Genomic DNA, 14,954 nt, shown 5'->3' with positions numbered 1-14,954 from the left:
TCTATGTCAAAAATTGAACTAAATTTCAAAAATTCGTTAAATTTAAATTTCCAATTTAAATAAATACAAAAAATTATGGATTAAATAATTTAAAAAAAAAAAAAAAACAAAAAGCATTTAAATATATAAATAATATATTAAATATATATATATAAATTTTTTCAATAAAGTAGTAAACTTTAAAAAATATTATTATTTATACAATTTTTTTTTTTAAATAATTGGGTACATTAAATTTACATTTCGTGATTTCATATTATTATAAAAATTCAAATATATTTCATGTCATGTTTTTTTTTTTTTTTTTTTTTTTTTTTTTTAATATTAATTTTTTTTACCAGTTACATTTCAGTCATTTTTTTTTCTTCTTTAAATCAATTCTAATTTAGTTTAATATTTTTTTAAAAATTTACATTGCATAATAATAAAAAATAAATAAATTTTATTTATCACAGTACAGAATCAATAAAGGTTTTTTAAAATTTTAAATTATATTAAAAAGATAATATTAAGCATCAGTTTTAATGATAAAATAATTAAAAATATGTTTGCTCATGACAAAATAAATTTAAATTTAAAAAGGTAAATTTGACACTTTAACCGTTATTTATAAAATAATAAAAACGTTCTTTAAATTTGGATTTTTTTTGTTGTTGTTCCATAAAAGCTCAGTATTAGTATGTTTATGATTTTATGATTTAAATGTTTTCAAATATTTGTTTTTTTTATTATTATTATTATCATTATCATTATTATGATATGTACATATAATTTTTAATATGAGTATGCATTAAAAATTTTAGTATATTTTAACGGTTTTTTTTTTTTTTTTTTTTTTTTTTTTTTTTTTAAATTTTTTTTTGAAATTAATCTTAGGCCGAATTGTAACAAAATCACGTGACTGTAATGTATATATACACGTATATATCTATATATATATATATATATATTTTTTTTTTTTTTTACAATGAGATTTAAAATCTTGGAATTATAGATTTTGAATATGTTGTTAAAAGGAACGAAAAGAAAAAAATATGTTTCGGATCTACATTAGAAAGAAAACTTTTGGAAGATGACACCAAAGGATTAACATCTAAATTAGCAAAAACTTATTTAAGGGAAAATTTACCCGTGGCTCCGGGAATGTACGATCACTCTAATGTGACATCGTCAATCAATGTTTTAGCCAACAGGGTAAATATATAAAAAAAAATTTTTTTTCTAATTTTTTAAATTGGAAATTTATATTTGACCAATCTTAGAATATTTTCAGCCTACTAGCAATTTAGGTACTGTATTGGGTGGAAGAAAAGCCGAAAGAAAAACAATATTTACCGGTAGTTTAACTCCAGCACCTGGAGAATATAATTTACCATCAATGCTCCCGGAAAAATATATTCAGTTTTGTGCTCCATTTAATTCATCATCAGAAAAAAAAAATAAAATTTTTAACAATCCTGGGTATAATATATTTTATATATAAAATAATTTATTTATTTAAATTAAAATAATTTTTCTTCTTTTTTTAATGTCAGAGTTGGAACGTATAATATAAGTGCATCTAAACATCGAACGTTAAATTTTAAATATTCATTCGGTGGTAAAAAATGTCTATTTCCAATAATTAAAGTTAAATGTGCTCCTTATAATTTTGATGAATGCGAACGTTGTCAAAAATATCCAGAGGGAGATTATTGGTATTTGGAAGCCATTGTAACTAATTTTTTTATTTTAAAAACACACACACGGATTTTAATATTTGTCATAATAAATGTGGGGAAAAAAAAAAAAACCAATAGAAATTACTTATTGTTTAGTTTTCAGGTAAACAATTAAAAATGAAAAAAGGAAAGCAAGCCAATTTTGAAACCTTTTTGTGTCGTCCTTGTTATGAAATAGAAAAAATCGAAAATAAAATATATACAAAAGACGAAATGAAAAAGTTTAAGGTAAGTTGTAGTTATAATAAATACTTAAATGACTTTTCTTTTTTATTTATTTATTAAAATATGTAATAATTATTATAGAAAATAAGGGACTGCTCAAAAATCCATTTTCATGATGGTTGTAAAAGCAAACTTTTCTTATTGCCTCAAAAGGAAATATCAAAATTAAAAGAAAGAGAGGGATATTTAAGTTTGTATTATAAATAACTTATTACTTGTTAAAAATAAAATAAAATATAATTTGAATTTTATATAAAAAATTTTTATTTTTTTTTTTCTTTCATTACATTTTGTGTAAATCATCGTATAAAAAAATCATTTCAATATATATTTAGTTATTTTATTGATTAGAAAACGTTTTAGTTCCTAATTGATCTAATGATTCAATAATTTTATCTAATTCATTTATTTTATTACAATATTTACAACAAATAGTTTTATTCGTAATAATATTAAATTTATTTTTTAATGTATTTACATGTAAATAACTATCTTCGTTATGCTTGACATATTCATCATCATCATTATTTACATATTTTTTACATTCTTCCTTTTTATTTTCAATTTTAATATTATCAATATCATTTATGGTACAGTGATTGATTTTTTCTTCAGATCCATTTGAAGGTATATTCGAATTTAATATTTTTACAATTTCAAAAGTCGATGGAACTTCTGTTTCTGCTACTGTTTTTGAAAAAAATTTTTCAAAATATTTTTTTTCAATCGGATCATTAAAATTAAAATTTAATGATTTTTTAGTTTTTATAGCATTTAAATTTTCGTATAAAAAATTTTTAGTTTGGGATTTGATCGAACTTTCACTAGATGATTGATAAAGTTCATTAAATGTGTTAACCAAATGCTGACAAGGAGATAATGTTTTTAATTCATTTATTGCATACTCCTCATCTTCTTTTGTCATATCACATCCTAATAAGTAGTTTAAAACATTTTTATTAACTGGAATTAATGTTTTTTTCATTTTTCTATTAACCACTTCTGGAATGCAAGACTTGGAAGGTTGTGTTGGTATTTTTTCACGACCTGAACTGTCGGAAGAATATTTATCTACTAAATCTGAAAACTGTTTCGATTCAACTCTTTTTTTATTTTCTATAACTTTATCACTAATTTGTGCATGATTTTTTACAGGTTGTACAGGTTCAGAAGACCTTAAAATATTTTTGGATGAATTACAAGATTTATTATCATTTTCTTTAAATTTTTTCTTTTTTTTCAATTGAGTAAAATTATAAAGCAGTAGTTTAGAATAATCATTGTAAGTTTTAATTTGTGGTAGAGTAGCATAAGGAATATTACATTTTTTATATTGATTTGAATGTGTAGAATAATTAAACAAAGATTTATTACAATTTTCAGGTTTTTCTTTTCTTTCTGTAATGGTACATAAATGTTGAGTAAGAGCTGAAGTTTGAGATATTTTTTTTTTATGGGTTTTGTATTTACCTACCACTTTTTGTGCATTACGACTTATTTTCAATGGGTTCATATGTAAATTTTTCTTACAAACGGACAAAGTTGAATTTTCAGTTTTATTTGTTTGAAGAGATTTTGAATTAGAATGGTTGCATGAAAATATAGGTTTCTGTATATGTGAATTTGAGTTATTATTTCTATTCGATAAATTATATAAAAAGTCTACATTGATTTTTATCTCACCAACTTTTTCTCCTAAAAAGTCAACAACGGGAAGGAGTAAAATATCATTTCTTAATTTAATTATATCAACAAGATTTCTTAAAAAGGCACTTCCAAGTATAAAACTATGATCTGCCTTCGAAACAACCAATTCCAGTTTTTCGCAAGCTTTTAAATAATGTTTTAATAAAAATAATGTTGTTTTAACTTCGTAAATCGCTATACTCTTACGAGTATTATTTTTATCTTCGCTTACTTGTATGCAATTATTTAAAGATATTTTTTCGGGTCTGAAAATAATAAACAGCAAACTAAGTTTTAGTCAATTTTTTTGTTAAATGATATTAGTTTAATAAATTATCTTGCCTTAAATACATGGGTACAACTTCTCCCCACCATTGAATTTTTACAATAAAATTAAAATCTTTGGTTGCAACTAATATAGTTTTAATAATATTAACTTCGTTAATAATAAATTTTAAAATACCTAGAACTTTTCCGTGAGTAAGTGGAGGTAACGAATACGTATTTATATTATTATCCATAAGTATAAATTGTGTTTATTTCAGTTTACTAAACAGTCAACAGTGCGTACGCATGTTCGTTTTAAGTTGGTTGCATTGTAAATTATGTTAAATTGGCACTAGATTAGAGGTGCAAGGTTTTAGTTGTAAAATACTTTAAACAAAGAAAACAATATTTATAACAATAATTTCGAACTGTGTTTTATTTTTTTTAAACGGAAAAATATTTGTCAAAATTAATATATAAAAAGTAAGCATTTTACGTAATTTTCAATTACTAACTAGGTAAAATAAGGAATTTTAAGTTAATATTTTAGTTTATAATTTTCCGACTAACAATTATTCTAAAACCTTTTAATAATAATCCTACATTTAAAAATAATAATTTTGATGTAGTAATTATTGTAATAAATAGAAAAAAGTCATATTCCTTAAAATTAGTAATAATGAATCACAAGGGCTGTTGCCAGAATTCATAATCATTAAGTGAGTAGGTTTTTCAGAGAGTGGCACTCCTGGTCATTCATTACTCATCTTTGCTGGCTTCCTAGCCGAACTGTTATTCTGTAAGTTAATTTAATTTATTTTTCGTTATTAATTAGTACGTTTGGTAAAATTAATTTATAATACATTTTAAAGATAAAGTGTTATAAATCGATTATTTTTCATATTATTATTAAAATCAACAAATATCTTAAGGTTTTCTTTATTAATTTTGCTCAGGCTTGGTCTAACAAAATGGCCGTCAGGCGTCGTTGACCTCAAAATATTTTTTTTTGAGCTCTTTTGTGTGATTTTTTATTCGCTAATGGGTGAATTATTTTAATTTTTGTCAGCTTTTTCAAACTTTACCGCATTTGATTAGGTTTTGCGTTTTCTATAAAGTATGTTTGTAATGTTTTACGAAATTGTGCAAGTATTTTGACAGTAGCTTTAAAAGTCCTTGTAATTTTTTTGAGCTTGGCAAATTGATACATGCAATTTATGCTGTACTTTGTAAAATTAATGAACAAACTAATTATTTATACGAGAAGTTTTTTTTTCAAAAGTAAATATTAAAGTTACCTTTAAAAACAAATTCCTGTTAATCTTTAAATTGATTTCGTCCTTGATTATGATAAATCTATTTCCTCCTTAACTTAAACTCAATTATTTATAATTTGTAGTGGGATATTATTAAATTTTTGTCTGCTTATTTCAAAATTTTTACTTAATGTTACTTTTGTATTCTTTTAGTCAGGTTTTATAATTTTTCAAATGTTTTTCTCTTTTCGAATGATTTTAATAATACCTAACATTTAACTAAAAAATTTTTGTGCATACACCTATTTTCTTAATTTCTTTTTAAATTTATTAATGTGCATTATTATGCTAAAATAATTTTGTGGATAAAAATGAATTGAAATATTTTTTTACAATTTTTTAAAATAAAAAGTAATGCTTGTATATAATAAAATTATTATGCGTCAACTTGCGAAAAAATGTTTGGAAACTTAAATTTTTGTTACTAATTTATTACATTGATGATTTTCGAATGATTGGAAATTTTTTAGTATATAAATTAATTAATGTTTAAGTATTTGCTTAAAATAAAAAACAGTGTGTCCAAAATAATAATATATGACTTGAAGCTCATGATAAAATTCGATTATCGCTGTACTGTTCTGATTATTATTTTCATTTTTAATTATGTTCTAATCACAGCGACTTAAAGTTGTTTTTAATTTTTATATTTTCAAGTTGAATTTTTTTATATATATAAACATTTGAATGAATTTTTGTTATTAATATTTTATTGAATTGTAAGAGTTAAATTAAAAAATTATACTTTTCACTTATCGTTTTCATCATTAGTTTTGTTGTGAATAATATTTTTCATGCTAATTATAAGAGGAAAAGGTTTTAATCGAATTTAATATAGGTGATAATCTTTTTTTTAATAACTTAGTGCTTAAAAAAATAAAATTTGTAGTAAACATATAAATAACAGGGTTAGTTTTTTCAAAGTCTAAAATTATTTTAGTTTAATCAAAAAGTTTTTTTTTTTTTTATTTTTTCAAAGAGATTCCCTTTTCTTCCTCTATTTCCTTAATGCTGATCTTCTTATTGTTTCAGGCCCAGTTTTGAGGAAAAATGGCTGCCGTAATCGGTTTGTCATAACAATAATTTTTAAAATACACATGTATATATTTTTTTTTTTGTTTTTGATATTTTGAGAACCATGAAAAATATTATTTGCAATTTTAAATGTATCATTTTAAAAAAAAAAAAAAAAAAAAAAAAAAAAAAGCCAAGTTTACCGTCTCGTTATTTGAATTATTTTCTATCGACATGAATCCAAAATGAAACATGTATCAGTCAGTGTGTTTGAATATTAAAATGTATGAATATTTTAATTTAAAAGAATATTCTATTTGGATTAATAAGTTTTCAGGTATAAAAACCAGTATAATTTTAAATATAATCGAGGAAGAGAGGGGTTTTAGTTTGATAATTTAAGAGACTTTTTTTTTTTTTTTTATTATTTATTTATTAAATATTTGTTAAAATTAGATTAAAACTAAAATAATTTATTCTTATGCATAAGTAATTTTTTTTCTTTTTTTTTTTTTAAAAAAAATTCACCTTGTAATATAAAAAAAAAAAAAAAAAAATGGTATTTTAAAATTCACACGAAAATTATATTTTATATAAATCATCAAGTTAAAATATAATTTTCATTGCCAGGCCTCCTAATATAAAGTGGGTAGCATAGTATATTCTTAGACAAAGCCTTCACCAGGCCATGGTTTTCACGAAGGTTATTGAACCTAGGTTGTTTGGTATGGAACCTGTTGCATGGAATTTTTAATGCCACATCATAAAATATTGAGACCCATTATTTTTTATTTATTTATTTTTTTTTTTTTGACAGTTCCCTTGTTTAATTTTTTTTTTTTTTTTTTAATTTTATATTATTATCTCGTAATTGTTGTTATTTTTCATCAATTTATTGATTTTGTTTTTGTTTTTATTATAAATTTTCATTTAATTATAAAATCATATTTAAATTGTGTTGTGCAATGAGTAATACCTTTATTCAATTTAAAACCGTAAATTTGTGAATATTATCGAGAGAAAAAATTAAAAATTTATGGGAGAAAATTTTTTTTAATTATAATTTATTTAATTATAATTTTGTTTAAAAAAAAAAAAAAAAAAATTATCGCGTATTTAATTATTATTATTATTATTTTCAATTTATTGTAAAATGTAATTTTTTTTTTTTTGTTATATACAGCTCTTCTGATTCAGGAATTTCATAGTGTTTGTTTTCACCGAGGAGAGCTTATACTTAACAACGGACGGCCCTAGAGGACCAGGGGGTGTGTCTCGTGTCTCAGGAGCTAGGTTAGTGTTTAATTAAATTTTTTAATACGCCACGTTTAAATTCCTTTTTAATTAAATTCTTCTTGCTCTTGCAGGGACGAAGTTGTCTCCCTCTCCTCTAAGCGACGCTGGATCCCTCCTTCAAGGATACGCCGCGATGGTCTCCCACAAGAAAATCGGAATGATCTTATATTCAGAAAGGTACTACTACTACTACTACTACTACTTGTTAACTACTAAAGTTTTGATGATTGGTTGTAATTTTAAATGTGAAGATTTAAAAAAAAAATAATAATAATTTTTTTTATTTTATTTTTAACAGGTACAGGGAATTCTCAATAAGCTTACTCCAGAGAAATTCGAAAAATTAAGTGATGATATTCTTGCCATAGATCTAAACTCTGGTCAAATTCTAAAAGGAGTTATTTTGCTAGTAAGTATAAAAAATTACAAAAATGTAATCAATTTTTTTTTTAGTGAAATTTTGTTAATTTGTTAAAAATTTTTATTTTTAGATTTTCAAAAAAGCTTTGGATGAGCCAAAGTACTCGTCTATGTACGCTCAGCTATGTAAGCGGCTCTCAGAAGAAGCTCCAAATTTAGAACCCCCAAACGAACCCAACACATTTATAAAACTTTTATTAGCTAATTGTAAATCGGAGTTTGAAAATAGAGCTCAGGTTAGTTGGTAGTAATAATAATAATAATAATATAGGAAGAGGACATTTTTACGTCCCTGTTAATGTAAATGCCTTTAAACGATAGATAAAAACATTAAACTGATTGAATTTTATGTGTCGATACACGAAGGAGTCAAAAATAATTTTGAATAACCATTGAATTGATTATGACCATATTAAATAGACCGATTATAATCGGATAAATTCAATTATTTGATAAAATATATAAGATATTTTTTTTTTTTTTAAGGCTAATGAACCATATGAACAAAATGATGGCCCCTTCAGCCCTGACGATGAAGATCGTCACCTCATCGCCAAGAAAAAGATGCTGGGCAACATCAAGGTAAGTTTGAAGGAACTTTATGTTTTTTTACAAAAAAAAAAGGGCAACAATAGTATGTTTAACGTATTAAATTTTAATTTAGTTTATTGGCGAGCTTGCAAAATTGGAAATTTTATCGGAATTGATTCTACATAAATGCATACAAACTCTTCTGGTACACACTTCACGGTCGTCAAGAACGTCTAAAGGCAGAGATGTTAGCGAAGACGTTGAGTGCTTGGCTCAAATCATGAGAACTTGCGGTAGAATTTTGGATACGGATAAGGGGCGAGTCAGTATTTATGGAATATTTATTATTATTTTACGGGAGTTGGTTTTAAAAAAAATAATTGTAATTGTCATTTATTCTTAGGTCTTGATGAATCAATATTTTGATCGAATGAAAACCTTGGCTGAAAACCGAGAATTTCCAAAGCGTATACGCTTTATGTTAAAGGATGTTATTGAATTGAGAAGAGATGGTTGGGTTCCCAGAAAAGCATCTAGCATGGAAGGGCCTATGCCTATCAATCAGGTTTGTCATAAAGAAGTTTAGTAAATTTTTCGAATTTGTTAAATGCAATGGCGATTTTTTAAAAAAATTTTATAATTCGTCGTTTTCAGATACAAAGTGACGAAGAATTGCGGAACTATGTCTCTGATCCGATACCAAGACCGAACCCGAATGCAGGATTGGATGGATTGTTTCGCAATCCATTGAAAACAAGAAGCGGATTGGATGACATGTTGGGAGTTTCAAACTTTAGTCCGAACCCACAATTTTTGCCTCATGATAGTTTTAATAAAGGGTAAAATATAAATTTTTATAATTTATTTGCTATTAAAACGTCTTGAAATAAATTGGCATTTATTCAAATTACAAAAACCTCGAGAGTAATGTTGAAATATATATATATTTTTTAATAATGTTATAAATATATATTATTATTAATCTGTTGAACACAAAGAATTAAATTTAAAATTATATAAAATTTTATTAAATTTTAGATTTATGACCAATAATGGATTTCCTGGCAGTGCATTCCGGAGCAATCGCGGTGGTTCTGGCATTTACTTCAGGCAACACCTCAACAGTAATAGTAATAATAATACTAGTAGTAATATTATTAATAATAATAATTATAATAATAAGCAAAACTTCCAGCAACATTACAATAATAACAGTAAGGAAAATTATAACACAAACAATAAATAATAATAAATATTATTTTACCATAATTTTTATCAATTGTAAAATGTTTCATTTTAAATTAAGGTGGTGGTGGTGGTGGTGGTGCCAAGGAAGTTCCTCCCAGATTTAAAAAAAATATGATGCTGGGATCTCAGTTGAGTGGACCTGGTGTTATTGAAGATATATCTCTTCGACCGGCAGCTTTTAAACCACCACAGCCGAAGCCAGCTGTACTTTCTTCAGGTTTGACAAAAAATGTTTAATTAAAAATTGTCAAAAGAAAGTCCAAATTACCATTATTATTAATTATTATTACTTTACTTTGCTATTCAGGTCGAACGAATTCACTTTTACCTGAACCGATACTATCTGCTCCTCAAATGCAGATGAGTAAAGAACCTCCGATTTTAATAAAGCAAGCCAGTTCAGACAAAGGAAAGTCCGCCAAAAAAGATAAAGTAATTGTTTTACTACGTTTTTTATGTTTTTTTTTTTTTTTTTTTATACTCATGGAAAAAATAACGTGGAAAAATTTTCTTGTAATTTTTAGGGACCTACTAAAGAAGAGGTTCTCAAAAAGTTAACTACAATTTTAAGTGAAAATTTGACGTCAGATACACTGACCAAATGCGTTTCAGCAATCAAAGACCTAAAGGCACCGGAACGTTTTATACCCAGCATATTAATGCGTATTCTCAGTCATAACTTGGATGGAAACAGTAAGCATTTATTTATTTATTTATTTTTTTTTTTTTTTTCAAATTAATTAAATAAAGGTTTAAAAGTACAAATTATTAATTTGCCTTGTTTAATTTCAGTGGATACGGAAAAAAATTTGTCTGTCGCTTTGGTTGTCGAATTGAAAAAAGAAGGCATGGTGTCTAATGAAAAATTTTTAGAGGCATTGAAAGAATTAACTTCGTCAATGTCCGAAAAAGAACCTCAAATTCCTAGAATTCATTCCCATGTCGCCGGTAATTATGCTTGTAAAAATAAAAAAAAAAAATTTTTTTTTTTTTTTTTTTTCCTTTTAAAAATTCATTGTTGTTATTGAATATCATATGAAAATTATTTTCAAACGATTCAGGCTGCATTAAAGAAGCAATATTGTCAGGATTGACCACTTTGTCTGCTGTCGGTGATATAACTGATGGAGGAGCTTATTATCCGCTATTCATGTTAATTTTACAATCATTGTGTAAAAGTGAAGGAAAGCAAAAAACGACTCAAATTTTCAACGAAAGCAAAGTAATGAGAAATTTTATTAATCATTAATAGTTGTTTTCTGAGTTTAATAAAAATAAATAAATAAATAATTTAATTTTAGATAAACTTATTGAATCAAGTCGCAAAATCTGATCGTACCAAAGAACGACTGTCAGAAATTCTCGCCGAAAGAGATTTAACTTTTCTATTTCCACTCTCGACGATTCAAAGTAGTTTGTGGAAACAAATATTGGCCGATCCAAATCCGACTCAGTTTTATAAATGGATAAAAGACAATTTAGATCCGTCACATTACTCGAATCCAGGTTTTATAAACGCCTTGGTCACCGTTGTTTTAAAATACATAACACAGGTATATTTAATTTAATTATGTAATTGTCCGCCTTTTTTTTTTTTTGAGATTTCATCCCTTTAAAAAAAAAATTGAAATAACATTCCTGTATTTTTTTTTTTGGTTTTTTAGGAATCAACTTTATCTGAAGGATCTGATCCGAATTCACCGGATAAGCAATTGACAGAAAAAGAGAAATCACTGCTGGAAAAGTACAAACCGGTACTTCAGTCGTTTCTAAACGAGAGTCAGGAACTCCAAGTCATTGCTGTGTATTCATTGCAAGTGTTTTGTTATTCTCTGAAATTTCCCAAAGGTACACTTTAAAAAACAAAAAAAAATTTGTTTAAAAACTATGCATAATGTCTCCTTTTTACATATTTAATAAAAATAAAATAAATGTTTGATTTCAGGTATGCTTTTAAGGTGGTTTGCATATTTGTACGATTTAGAAATAATCGAAGAAGAGGCTTTTATGAAATGGAAAGAAGATTTGACCGATGCATACCCGGGAAAAGGAAAAGCCCTTTTTCAGGTACGTATCGTCGTTGTCGTCATGTTAAAACTAAAACAAAAATTTTCAATGATTTTCCTCAATCTCGCGTAATTTATTTATTATTATCATCGTATTTTAAAATCAAGAAGGATTTGAGTAGTAGGAGGACTCCATTTTGATAATGATGATAATGATGATGATAAATTTTTTTTTTTTTGTAAATTAGGTGAATCAATGGTTGATATGGCTCGCCGAAGCAGAATCGGAAGAAGAAGAAAAAGAAGAAGATGAAAGTGATAATTAAAAAAAAAAATAAAGGAAAAAAATAATTTACGAATCATCATCAAAGGAGAAAAAGAAAAAAAAGAATAAAAAAGAAGAAAAAAGAAAAAAAAAAAGTATCAAAAATTCGATTGGGTTGGATAAAAAAAATTTATTATTATTATTATTATTATTACTATTATTATTACTATTTTTTTTTTTTTTTTTACTATTTTATTTTTATTTTTATTATTATTATTATTTTTTTTTTTTTTTACACACACACACACACTCTGATGAAAATGCTTTAAGAAATATTTTAAATAAGTGTAGAGAATTATTTCAAAATGGGGGGGAGGGAGAAAAAAAAAAAAAAAAATTAACAAGTAAATTCTCTCATTGTGACTCTTCACCACCACCCCCTCCCCCACCCCCCGTCACGCCCTGAAATTCTTCATCTGAAATCGTACGAGAAAACGCGGAATGGGTTTGGTAGAAAGATGGCGAATTTATTTTACACTAATAAGTTTATATCGAAGGAAGACAGGAAGGAAAACAAAAAAAAAAAAAAACGAAAAAAAAAGGGAATGATGAAAGGATAGTAAAATTATCCCCCTCCCCCCCCAAAAAAAAAAAAATAATAATAATTATATATATGGAAAAAAAATATTAAAAAAAAATAATAAAAAAATATATATAAAAAAAAAAGAAATTCAGTTTTCGGAAACTTAGATATTATTATTATTATTGTAATGGAAATTAACTAAGTAACGGCTTATTATTATTATCATTATCATTATTATTATTATTATTATTATTATTATTATTATTATTGTTTTTTTTTTGTGTCTCCCTATTATTTAGATGATTTTTAAATGATTCTAGTAAACTTTGTTTATTGATTTTATATATATATATATGAAAGTATAAACCCAACAGATGTAGATCTATCTACCTTTTTTATTTTGTTTTAAGTATACTATTATTATTATTATTATTATTATTATTATTATCTAAATATTGGGGATATTAAAGAGGAAAAATTTTTAGTTTTTTTTTTTTTTTTTTTTTTTTTTTTTCAATAGAATATTTTTTACAAATGATGTATAATACAATTTAAAATATGGAGAGAGAAAAAAAAGCATAAAAAAAAAAAAAAAATAGAAAAAACGTTTGATCCCCTCCCCATTTTCTTTTTTCCCCGGGGGGGTATTTGTAAAAAAAAAAAATTTTTTTTATTTTTTCTCGTCCTTATTATCAATAATAATAATAATAGAATATGTTATCTATCTATCTATATGTTGAGTGTTTTCCCCTTTTTGCTTATCACATAGTTCTTAATAATCCCTTTTATTTTAACAAAATATATATATATATACATATGTAGTAACTGTAATAATAATAATAATAATAATAGTAATAATAATAGTAATAACATTAATGTTTTCACTGTATTAATTATTATTATTAATTTAATTATCGGAATTGTTTTTTCTTTTCTCTCTCTCTCTCTCTCTCTCTCTCTCTGTCTGTCTCTGTGTCTATCTTTTTCTCTTTTTCTTTAATTATTTTTAATAGTTAAAAAAAAAGAAAAAAAAATAGGAAAAAATTTTTTTAAAGGGAAAAAGAAAAAAAATTAAAACGTAATATTATTATTATTATTATTATTATCATTATTATTTTCTTTTAAAAAGTAAAACAATATCGATATAAGGGAATAATTTTTTTATTATAATTTCCTTCTTATATATATCGATGGCTAAAATTTTTTTTTTCGTTTTTTTATATTAATTAATATTATTATTATTATCATCTTCGTTTAATTGAATGGAAAGAAAATGGAAAAAAAAATATTTTTTTTTTTTTATTGTTTATTAGTTATTATTATTATTAGAAAATAAATAAATAGTTTAAATAATTTACGCAAAAATGTCACAATTATTAATTAAAATTGAATTGGAATTGAAATTGAAATTGAAATGAATTGTGCTATAATTTTTTTATTTTATTTTATTTTGTGATTAATATCATTATTATAATATATAATACATAGATGCTTTTGTTTTTTTTTTTTTTGTTGTTGTTGTTGTCGTATCAATTCAACCGTGATAATAATAATGATAATAATAATAATAATTGCATAATGATTGAAGAAAATTTAATTTTGTGATTTTTTTTTAAACTGAAAAAAGGGTATGAAATTAACGTAACCCCCTTTAATATATTTTTTAAATAAATTCATACGAATACATAAATATTTTATTTTTTTTTTTTTTTATTTGTAGAATTTATACATAAAAGTGTAAATCGTGAAAAAAAAAATTCCGCTATTATTATTATTATTATTTTTATTTTATTTTTAAAATTGAAAACGCAAACAAAATTAAATTATTAAAGTTTTTTTTTTTTTTTTTTTTTTTAATTATTATTAAACTATTATTACTTTATGTATTTGTTATTTAAATTATTGTCGTCGTCATTATTATCATTATTACTATTATTATTATTATTATTATTAATTTTTGTTTTTTTTCTCTCGTAATAATAATAAAACAATTTAAACTCATGTAAAAAAAAAAAAAAAATCGTATTTGTAATTTTTTTTTTTTTTTTTAATTGAAATTAATGAATTTTTTAGTATTATTATTATTATTATTATTATTTAATAAATTTGGTGGTAAATGTGGTTAATTTTTTTTTTTATTAGTGTTAAATTTATTTTATTATTATTATTATTATTATTATTATTATTAATAGTTTAATTTTTTTGCTTAAGAGAAAAGAAAAGAAAAGGAAAGGAAAAAAATAAGAAAAAAAATTTCATTTATTTGAATTTTAATATTTAATTATAAATATCCAATAATTTAAATTTTATTTTCGGTGAAATATTATATTAAAAAACAAACAAACAAACAAACAAACAAAACAAACAAAAACAAAC

At 23.7% G+C, this 14,954-nt stretch overlaps 3 protein-coding genes across 3 annotated transcripts; 2 read left to right on the top strand and 1 right to left on the bottom strand.

The window, feature by feature from the left end:
• Positions 1 to 779: 779 nt before the first annotated feature.
• On the top strand, positions 780 to 1,899 carry Phum_PHUM086670 (uncharacterized protein; the record flags this gene model as incomplete). Its single annotated transcript, XM_002423748.1, has 5 exons — positions 780 to 783; positions 995 to 1,179; positions 1,274 to 1,401; positions 1,536 to 1,713; positions 1,849 to 1,899. 5 exons carry the CDS (start codon positions 780 to 782, stop codon positions 1,897 to 1,899), a joined length of 546 nt encoding a protein of 181 aa, XP_002423793.1.
• A 387-nt stretch (positions 1,900 to 2,286) lies between these two features.
• Positions 2,287 to 4,153, bottom strand: Phum_PHUM086660 (DNA double-strand break repair Rad50 ATPase, putative; the record flags this gene model as incomplete). Its single annotated transcript, XM_002423747.1, has 2 exons — positions 2,287 to 3,898; positions 3,984 to 4,153. The coding sequence occupies 2 exons, from the start codon at positions 4,151 to 4,153 to the stop codon at positions 2,287 to 2,289; spliced, it is 1,782 nt and encodes a 593-aa protein (XP_002423792.1).
• Positions 4,154 to 6,917: 2,764 nt separating this feature from the next.
• Positions 6,918 to 12,056, top strand: Phum_PHUM086650 (eukaryotic translation initiation factor 4 gamma, putative; the record flags this gene model as incomplete). The annotated part of the gene is made up of 19 exons (XM_002423746.1): positions 6,918 to 6,946; positions 7,427 to 7,522; positions 7,597 to 7,702; positions 7,824 to 7,934; positions 8,017 to 8,181; positions 8,432 to 8,527; positions 8,610 to 8,798; positions 8,880 to 9,041; positions 9,131 to 9,315; positions 9,545 to 9,690; positions 9,783 to 9,941; positions 10,032 to 10,156; positions 10,249 to 10,417; positions 10,517 to 10,672; positions 10,786 to 10,946; positions 11,026 to 11,277; positions 11,389 to 11,572; positions 11,670 to 11,791; positions 11,979 to 12,056. 19 exons carry the CDS (start codon positions 6,918 to 6,920, stop codon positions 12,054 to 12,056), a joined length of 2,691 nt encoding a protein of 896 aa, XP_002423791.1.
• Between the last annotated feature and the right edge of the window lie 2,898 nt (positions 12,057 to 14,954).

Source organism: Pediculus humanus, genomic scaffold, assembly GCF_000006295.1.
Source record: "Pediculus humanus corporis 1103172107436 genomic scaffold, whole genome shotgun sequence".
NCBI classification, from domain to species: Eukaryota; Metazoa; Arthropoda; class Insecta; order Psocodea; family Pediculidae; genus Pediculus; species Pediculus humanus.
Note: the sequence above shows the minus strand (reverse complement) of the source record. Positions and strands in the feature narration are given on the sequence as shown.